Source organism: Asparagus officinalis, chromosome 8 (assembly GCF_001876935.1).
Source record: "Asparagus officinalis chromosome 8, Aspof.V1, whole genome shotgun sequence".
Classification (NCBI taxonomy): domain Eukaryota; kingdom Viridiplantae; phylum Streptophyta; class Magnoliopsida; order Asparagales; family Asparagaceae; genus Asparagus; species Asparagus officinalis.
In genome coordinates, this window is record NC_033801.1 from 103,952,417 (window position 1) to 103,963,006 (window position 10,590).

The 10,590-nt window shown below is 36.4% G+C and overlaps 1 protein-coding gene and 1 long non-coding RNA gene across 3 annotated transcripts; one reads left to right on the forward strand and one right to left on the reverse strand.

The window, feature by feature from the left end:
• On the forward strand, positions 255–3,548 carry LOC109820598. Of its 2 annotated transcripts, none has more exons than XR_002241905.1 (5): positions 255–543; positions 1,035–1,128; positions 2,717–2,885; positions 2,948–3,123; positions 3,479–3,548. It is a non-coding gene; the product is annotated as an uncharacterized LOC109820598 (long non-coding RNA). The 2 variants fall into 2 exon arrangements; XR_002241904.1 differs by having other exon boundaries at positions 2,979–3,123.
• Positions 6,470–7,659, reverse strand: LOC109821637 (protein FAR1-RELATED SEQUENCE 1-like). The gene is made up of 2 exons (XM_020387812.1): positions 7,257–7,659; positions 6,470–6,474 (listed from the first exon to the last, which is right to left on the reverse strand). Exons 1-2 carry the CDS (start codon positions 7,657–7,659, stop codon positions 6,470–6,472), a joined length of 408 nt encoding a protein of 135 aa, XP_020243401.1.

Here is a 10,590-nt window from a genome sequence, read left to right on the forward strand (position 1 = left end):
GTCCAAACGGTTATTACAACCGTTTGGACAAGTAAAAATAGCCCAAACGGATATAACCATTTGGGATAGTAACCCCAAACAGATAAAACCGTTTGGATTGTTAAAAAATCCCAAACGGCTGCACCAAACGGGTATAACCATTTGGGATATCTCAACCCAAACGGTTAACCCCGTTCGGGAGTTTTTATTAGTTAAAAAAAGAAGAAGCATTTTTCCTTTCGTTTCCCCCCAAAATTTTCATTCCAGCGCCACTATCCCCAAAATTTTCGTCCCAGCGCCACATTAAAGTCATCCCTAAAATTTTCATCACCGCACTCTCAAATCCCTAACCCCCTCGTCTTCGCCTTATCCGACCCCGTCGAAGTCCGACCGTTGCCGCTGGCCAACGCACCTCATCTTCGCCTCATCTTCGTTCGTCGGGGCTCCCTCATCTTCTCCGCGGGCCATCATACCCCCTCCTCCTCCCTCATCTTCGCCGGCGCTCCTCCGCCTCCTCCTCCTCTGCTTCCATCCATCGGTTGTATTAAGAAACTGAATGACGAGGTATACACAAAACCCCTCTTTGTTTTAGTTGCATTTGTCTGATTTAGATGCTTTTTAATGATTTTTTTGAATTGATGGGGGTATGAGTCTTAAGCATCGGGAAATTACGTTTGGGGGTCGATATGATGTCCTGTTGTTTGAAGATAATATATTTCTGGAAATATAGTTTCATGATATTGTGGTGCTTATTAGTTTGGTGACTGATTCATAAACATTTGTAAACATTATATTCGAAATGTTTTCTGCTTCGTTTTCTTCTGTATCTTAAGTTGAAAAGTTGAAATCAATGTCGATTGAGTTTACAATAATTTGTAAACATCATATTCTAAACGATCTCATCATTCTGACTACAACATCTTTACCACATGCCAAGGGGCTTCCCTGTATAACCTTGTCAACTTAGTTTATAACCTTGTCAACTTAGTTTAAGTCAGTAGTATTTTACAGTTAAACCCTGTCTCATTAAATTCTTATGAACTCTTTTTATCTAGTTATCCAGCTTATGTTGGTCTTGCTACAATTGTACGGTTTGTCTGGTGGTTTGTTTATTCTGATGCCGGTCCCAGACTTCCATATAAAGAGTAGGTAAGTTTGTCTTTCAGGTTTATTTTTGTTTAAATTTTAATTTATATGTACAATAATATTTAAAGTAGAATTGGCAAAGTTTATTTTAGCTCTGGTATTCTTAGAAACAATACCAAGTTTCATTACTACTCGTGATCTCAGCTCTATGCGTCATATGTTTGATGCACATTATAAAAATATCACTTCACATTTCAGACTGATGTACATACATTAATTAAGCACATAAAATAGATGAAATAATCACAGCAGCATTTAGAAATGTTCCATCTTATCATTTCTGTGAATGTCACTGAGAGAACTGAGTTTCTGTGATCATCTTCTGTTTGTTACCATTACTGTGGCTTAACTCTTTCTTAACCATATGTAGTAAATAAATTGTTTTTATATTTTCAGGTACTGTTTTTCATAGTTACTGTATACAACATGCCTTAAGTCATGAATTGCCACCTCTAAATCTTTCTTAGTGCAGTATTGATGTACAACGTACTTTCCTGTGCATGTTTCTGTTTTTTGCTATCTTATTAGTGACATTTAGCATCTATTGAATGTAATGTGGTTTACAAGTTAAGTCCTTGCATCAAAGCTTCTGTTATCCCACTGCGAAATTTAGCATCTATATATCTTTATTTCTTCCTCGGGATCTGTGTAGCATTCTGATGGATGGATGTATATATAGGATTTTTTTAGCAGATTATATGATTATCCAGTCCATTTGTTTATTAAATAGATGCGGGTATGGTAAATGTGGTTTTTTATCACAGTTACAGTATGACAAATACCACTTCATATCTGTTTCAAATCCGGTCACTCTCCTATTGAGTGTAATGTATAATTTTTTTGGTAACAACAGTCTTTTATTTGGTTTAGAAGTAAATTTGATGTTAGATTGTAATACTTATGTCTTTGTTTGACCCCTGCTTTAATAAGTTTCTAAACTTTTTCTTATGCTTGTTTCCGATAGAAACTTGCATAAGCTCTATGCTGTCAAAATAGTATGAGCACATTGGTTATTGTCAATTCTTAGTCATGTTTCTGTATGTTGCTATTTTATATTGTGACATTGCCATTGTCAGTTCTATTATGTTTGGTCGCCATCTGTTTAGACAATTAATTAAAGATGATTGTTTAAGGTCAGATTAGTATGTACTTAGGTTTTGAATTTCGCTGACTTCTCCATCTTGGATCTCCCGTTTTGTTTTTACAAAGCCTCGTGGGCAGCTTCGGAATTCTTACAACTTCACCTTGATTTGCTTTTTATAGGAGCTACAATCATTATAATTGCAGAGTTAAAGCAAAAAATAAGTCCGAATGCTTTTTATGAAAATGTTGACAGATGCAGAGTTGTTTAAACTACCATAATAATTAATGACTATTCTTCATTTGTTATTTTGAAATGATGTTGAAGCAAGGGAAATCAAGGATCTACACTTTAAAGTAACTTGCCAAACATTTTAGCTAACAGATCCCATCCCCCTATCACTGCAGCTGTAGCTTGTAAATAATTTTTATAATATTTGTCATGCCATCAATTCTTGCAATTTATGTTTGATATGTATGTTCATGCCTTTTCCTTTATTAAATGCTAAAGGTATAAGAGGAAAGGCATGAAAGAATTACAAAAGATGCTGCATAAGTGCAATGAGCAGCTACATCAATTTAGCCATGTCAACAAAAAGGCTCTTGACCAGTATATGAACTTCACGGAGCAACTAGAACAATTACAGAAAAGACAAGCGGAACTTGATGCTGGGGATTAGGTACTACTCTCTATCCAACATCATGTGCAAACCTACAAAATGATGTTATTTGTTACCAGCAGGTACAGAGTTTGACTACATTGTATGGCGCAGAAAATTAAAGAACTCATTTCAGTTCTGGACCAGCTAAAAGATGAGTCCATTGAGCGCACATTTAAAGGTGTTGCAAGGCATTTCTGGGAAGTATTTTCGGAGTTTGTGCAAGGTGGCCATGGTTACTTAGTTATGATGAAAAAAGGTCTGTTATTCTTTAGTATATAGTGAATCAGATTTTTCTAAATCTGTTTTTATGTTACAGCTGGAAAATCATATATTGAGATGCTTAAGTGACTAGTCATTAGCTAAGATATTGCCATAACCTTATTTACTTCACATGCAATCCCTTTTCTTAACTCAAGTTTATCTGTAACAAGAAGCACATTTCTCTGTCTGTATTGATGTGTGCACGGGTGACACATTCATTCCTGCACATGCCATGTGCCATTGAGCCTGGCTGAACATGTTTGATTTTAGTTGGATAAATTGGTTGTATTACTGAATTTTCCATGTATGTTTTCTGTTTATCTTCTAACATTAGAGTAATTGCTGTGAAGGATGGTGATCGTGGTGATGATGATCTTGATGAGGATGGGACTCGTGATCCAGATCCAGAGGGAAGAGTTGGAAAATACATTGGGGTTAAAGTGAAGGCATGTTTTCCCCCTTTATTATTAAAATAGAACTATATTTGGAGAAAGAAACTATATTTGGGACCCACTCGTCATCAGTAGATAAGATCACCGGAGAGTATATTTGATGAAGTTGATGGTTGCTGCAAAAGTATGTGCTACATTTTCTGAGCTCTTATTTTACTTGATCATGTTTACAATTAATGTAGGCCGAACACTTATCGGAATCCTTCCTTATGCTGGATTGAAATTCTACATATATGAAGAGCTGAAGACCCGCGTTCCTAAGGACTACCAGAAGTCTGTCACGTTGCGGCTTTCTTGCGGTGCTTTAGCAGATCTATTTGGACAGACTCTCACCTACCCTTTTGAAGTCTCTTCTACATGTACCCCCACGAGAAAAGACACGTACAGTTTCTTCATGATTTTCTTGATCAGCAAGATGTTAGCCAAACTAATTTTAGCCTTCAACTGTGCTACTAACACGTCTACTTCTAGTGCTCAAGGTTTATCACAGGAGAATCTTGTTAGGATATTTGCAGACTTGAGGTGTTCGGGTTTGTCTCAAGAGGACATTCTTCGAGGAGTTTCTTCTTTTTCTTGACTTGATTGATTATGTTGGACATTTTGGATGCTAGAGACAAATATATAATATTAGATGCTTTTCATTATGAGATATTGAGTAATCATTGTGTATGTATATGTTTTGACTCTAATATTATATATTGAGTAAACATTGTGTATGAATATATAACATTGGATATTTAGCAAAGTTTGAGAATATTTTGATTTCATTGTGAGATGTTGAGTACTTATTATGTGAGATGTGTATATAAACAGGTAGATAAATAAAGAAGTAAAAATTTAAAAACTATTAAAATAAATAGCCCAAACGGTTAAAACCGTTTGGGTGAAAAACAGGCCAAACGGTTGAAACCATTTGGGCAAAAAATTGTCCAAACGGTTTCAACCGTTTGGGCTAACATTTGGCCAAACGGTTACATCCGTTTGGTAAATTTTTATACCCCAAACGGTTATAACCGTTTGGGCAATATCCCAAACGGTTGTAACCGTTTGGGGTTTTGCCCAAACGGTTACAACCGTTTGGGCGACCGTTGGGGACAATTCGTCCCCAACGGCTTTAGCCCAAACGGGTTTTTTACCTCTCCCAAACGGTTGTAACCGTTTGGAAGGGAGTTTTCCCAAACGGTTCCAACCGTTTGGGCTGACCTGTTTTGTACTAGTGTAAATTTATATGAGAAATTTAAGTTGGAGCTGGATTAAATCCCAATATATGCTAGAATTGGCTAGACGTGTGCATTTATAGACAAAGGATTTTATACTAGATGTGTGCATTTATAGGCAAAACTATAATAGTGAGAATGAGGTTTTTTATATTTAATGGATTGGATGTATATATTCAGTGGCACCTGCTTCTTGGAACAGCAGGCAATTATTTAGTGACAATTGCCAAAGTTTTGTTTATTTTGTTTACCCTCCAATTTGGGGTATTTTCAGGTTATCCATAGCTAGAAAAAGTTTTTATGTTGTGAAGAGAGGTCGATGATGTGATATTTTTTATAATTAGGAGGAATGCAAATCTCAGGTAGATAAATTCCTAAATGCCTCCTACAAAGGGTATGCAACGTACGAAGAGGATTTGATTGAATGGGAGAAGTACACACTCGCTTATGATTCAGCATCCAGCTCGAGGCATGTCCAAACATCAATTTATGCTCAAGAACAAAGATATCCAGTGAGGCATAATCTGGTTGAGGACAAGGAAAAACTTGGGGAAACTTCTATTTTCTCAATCTATGCTTTTGTATTAGGTTCATTGTTTATAATATTAGTGTTTCTAGTATGTATCGTTGTGGTATTAGTTGGTTTCTCTATTGCAAAAAACATATGATGTAATTTGTGGCTGAGCTTGCATTGGTTGGATAAACTTGCATAATTTGTGTCATTAAGTGGATGAGCTTACAATATATCCATTTCATGATTTTGTGAATACTCTTGGGGAATCAGTTAATGCGCAATAATTTTGAGCCTTTGCTTGTTGGCATGTATTTCATCACGCTTGGCTATTTTTGTTGCTGTATGTATGAGAAGAAAAACATTTTTTGCAGAACATTAGCTACAACAAAATTAAATATTTTAGTACTTCCTACATAAAAGCTAAACTAATTAACTAAGACCAAATGATCAAGGATTAAATTTGTTGACATAGGATTCATTGTACTGAGATGCAATGGAAACCATAAGATCAGAGTATGGCACATATATACCAAGTACACTCAGCCCTGCAGGCTGCAGGCAGTCCTTCCAACTGCCAAAGATCACATACTGGGCCTCCTGTCACCGGGCAAGCATGTACAGGTTCGTCGCCACAATAAATGCACCTGGGTGCAGCATGTTGACTAAATCCAAAGATGATTGCCATTTCAACTATAGCTTAAATACACTATTTTACTAAACAATAAGAAATCAAGGTCCATTGCATTTCATTAGGGTTGTGTTTCTTGATGGCAACTTTCTCTAGAGATGCTCCAACTCACAGAATACCTCACAGAAATAGGCATGTCCAAAAAGAGCACCAGACACTCAGCATCAGACCCTGAATTGGTTAAAAATAATTCTCATCACCATCATCATCATAGTATCATATTCAAACAATTCAGTGACTACATTATAGTATCATATTCAGCATAAAGACACCCAGAATTGGTTTGTTTACAACTCAAGTCCCAGCAGAAAAATTAGTACCCATTACAATACATAACAAAACTTCAACAAATCCTTCTCCATTCATTGCAATCAAACATAAACAACTACAAAGTTAAATGTGGGTTGATCCCAGCTACACAAACACACAACAAAACCCTGAAACTTTTTCTTCTTCGAGATTAGAGTAACCTAACCTGCAAAAAATAAATGAAATGTTTAGTTAGAAATAGAAATGAAAGGTGCAGGATATAATCAAACTCTTAAAATACCCAGCTCGACATGCATGTGAACATATTTACGAAAGATGCTATTAAAAACAAATGAAATGTTTAGTTAGAAAGCTATGAGGCTTTGGCATAATTTCCACACTCACTTAATCAAGAAAGCTTTAGGCTTATATCATCTCCATCTTCACTTGAAGGCCCATTGCCCTCTTGCAAATTTGTATCACCGCATGTAGAAGACCTACATTATATTAACAAATGTATATATATATATATATATATATATATACATCAACAATTATACTAGAATGTGAAAAATAAGACAACATAAATTATTACTTATAGATTTGTGAGTGCCGGTCAATTTTGCTTATCATGTGATTGGCCTACTTTACCACGCCCGTGGCAACGTCAATCTTTTTTATTTTTAGCTCTAGCCATTGCTTTCTCTTTTCCTCCTTTCAACCTTTTGCCACACCCTTTTGCTCACACTTGATCAGGTTCATTAAAACTATTTTGAAAAGTACAAGAACCAGTTGCACTACATATTGGATTACTTTTCTCGGTGAAGCTCATTATAGTCATGCGGCTAATAAGAAATTGGTCAATTTGCTCATTAACGCTACGCAATCCATCGGTAAACATCTTCCTTGTTTCTTCACATACGAGGGACTTGTCAACTAAATCCAAAGATGATTGGATAAATTGACTCCGCGTTAAAAGATAAGAATTGTCAGGGGTTATCTACATACCTTTTTCATCATCCACTGTCTCTGATTTTACGGACTTAGTCCACCTCTTTAAGATGTATTTATCAGGCAATATTTCAGCATCAAATTTCATCAAATATGAAATAATGTGCGTACATGGGATTTTGGCGCTTTCGAACTTTTTACAACTATAAGAAATCAAATCCAAGTCCTTGTCATAAACGATTTCACAGACTTTACTTGTTGTGAACTTCTTTCTTTGAATTTGATACACACGGTGATTGTCGGTTTCCCTAACAAACTGCAACTTGTAGTTAAAGCTGTCACACACTTCAGCCTCAAACTTGTAATACATCTCATTCGTGTAAATATCAACCATTTGCTCCAAAAAGTCATGATTTATTCTAAGTTTAGGTTTCTCAATTATATCTTTGTGATCGGCCATCAACTCCTCGTGACGTTGGCGCACTAGTCTCATGCCAACTATATCATAAAATCCACCAATGAATAATTCTTCGAAACAAATTTCTTGAAGAATGCATGTCCACTTTCTACTTGTTGACTGCTTGACATGTCTACTGAGAACACGTGATTAACATATGCAGGAATCCATCTTGACCGAAGTTCATACATGTCTTGCAACCACTTGTTTTCTTCTAACCCACTTTTCTTAATCAAACTTTCCCATTGTAAATCAAATTCTTCAGGAGTCTCCGATTTCCAAATGCAAGCCGAGAACTCACTCTTATAAATACCATACTTTATTGCATCAACTTTCTCAGGAAACTTCATTAATATATGCCAACTACAATACCTACCAAAAGAATTAAACAAAGTGTTAAAAAAAGAAAGACTATGTATATAAATATTTTTAATAATATACACAAACTATAATACCTGTGAAAAGTATTTGGAAGAATAAGAGGGAATGCCGTAGTCATAGCTGGGTCTTGATCGGTAATAATCATCTTCGGGGCACCACCAAACATACTTTCCAAAAATTGTTTAAATAACCATACAAAATCATCAACGCTCTCATGTTTTAAAAATCCACAAGCAAAAACAATTGTTTGACCATGATTGTTAACCCCCATTATTGGTGCAAATATCAGGCCATAGCGATTAGTGTTATACGTAGTATTAAAGATTACAACATCACCGAAAAAATTGTAAGCCCACCTTGAACGTGCATCGGACCAAAAACAACGAGTAATCGTTTGTTCCTTATCAGCCTCAATTTGAAAAGTAAACGAGGGATTCTTTCCTTGTTCCAATTTTAAATACTCATAAAACATTTCTCCATCATGCCCCTTCATATCAGCACATATATCTCTTTCATGATTATACAAATCTCTTTGAGTGCACCTAATATTTACTATACCTCTAGATTGTTTTCCAAGAAAACTAAATTATTGATGCTGAGGTATATTCACCAAGGAAAACTGTTTAGTTAAAGACTTTGTTGTAGCTGAAACGTTACGATGGGACCTTAAAAGATGAACCTTTGATGGTGTTGATAGCGGGTGGCTGTGCTCCTCATTAAAAACAGTAACAATGTATTTTCTGGAGTTTGATTTTAAAACTATAATTTTTGTAGTACAATCCTCAGCTAAGCTTCCTCGACGTCTTTTCTTTCCAACATCCGCGATTTTTAGAGATTTTTCTTGTTTAAAACAAACATACTCCTTCCTTCTTATTTCACAACTTCCCGGCTCTTTCTGAGTAGTCCAAGACCTTACACTAAACCCAGCTACTTTAGCATAAGCATTGTAGAATATCATAACATCATCTATTATGTTAAATTCTTGCCCCTTTTTTGGCCTCAACTCATCTCATACTTGAGGAGTATATATCAAATCATCGTCGTCCAAGTTTACTTCATTAGCTTTAGTGCCCAAGCTATCCATTTCTCACAAAAATTGTAATTGACCTATATAAAATGCATATAATATCAAATTTCATAAATTCGGTATAATCTCGTCGAAGGAGGGAAAAAGCTTCAGTGCCCAAGTTTTACATTCTAACAAAAAAAAATCAATTAAAATTGTTTACTATTTATGCAACAAAAGATTAATAAAAACAAGACTAAATTGCGTTCTGAAATTGAGGAAAGAACGTTATGCTTTCTAAGGTTCCAATTAACCATGTTAAAAATATTTGCAGATTAAGATGTAGCAAGTATTCTGCAATTAACCATGTTAAAAATATATGCAGATTAAGATGCAGCAAGTATTGCATACTAAAAGAGTTCTTTTCATTCTTGGAGCAATTTCACTATAGATATGTTTACTGACACAGTTTACTATTTTTTGCGGATCTCTTCTACTGTGGATCCATCTGATTATACACTTTACAAGAACACTGATTATACAAAAGCATCCCCTAAAGATAAATCTGAACTTTGGAAACCTTTAAATTGTCTAGTAGAGGCAGCAAACAAAACAAAAGTTGTTAAGTCCAGTTCACAGAGTTCGGATATCAAGGAAAAGAAAATAAATTGTGAGGATAGTGAAGTTGTTCTGGATAAAGTAAATGTGAGAGATCAAAGACTTCAATGCAAGAGAAAGAGAGATCCGTACCTGAGTTGGGGGATCTCGAGAGAGAGCTTGAGGGAGATCGGTCACGGTCAGCGGTGATAGGGATGTCGCGATCGCCGGAGTTGGGGGTGGTTGATGGCTTGATGTAGGAAGAGAAATGGGCACGTCGAGATTCGGTGATGGAGATGTCACAGCTGGCGGTGATGGGGTTGTCGAAAGCGGGGGATAAGAGTGGTTTTTGGGATGTCACGGCCGGCGCTTTCGATGACTTTGTCGGTGGCGGTCGGTGATGGGGATGTCGACAACAGGGGTTTTTGATGACGTTAGTCGGTGGCGGTGATGAGGATGTCAACTACAACGGTGATGGGGCCGGCACTTTCGGTGACGGGGATTTCATTTTAGGTATAAGGGTTTTGGAATAGGAAGAGAGAGAGAGTGGTCAGGTGGAGGATTTAACCCGCTCTTCGGTGATTTTTTCAAAAAATCCCCCACTCCTCGATGCCAAGTATGGTCACGAGCTCGCTTACAATTATCAAGGATTTTTTTCAAAAAAATCCCTTCATTCGCTAAAATAGGCTGGATGCATACGCACTGCTGCGCATGAGAAACGAACTGTATATATATATACATTGGAGTTGGTACCAAGTAGCATGGTAGTGATGTGACCTAATCTTGTTCATATATCTACATTGGAGTTGGTAAAGAGTGATTGGGGTACTATCTTCGAGGTGTGATGTAGGGGCAAAATTAGGCCACATCACTACCAAGTAACTTAGTTCCGGAAGTTTCTCTGAGTTCTCCATTTCTCTCTCTCATCTCTCTCTCTCACATATACATCA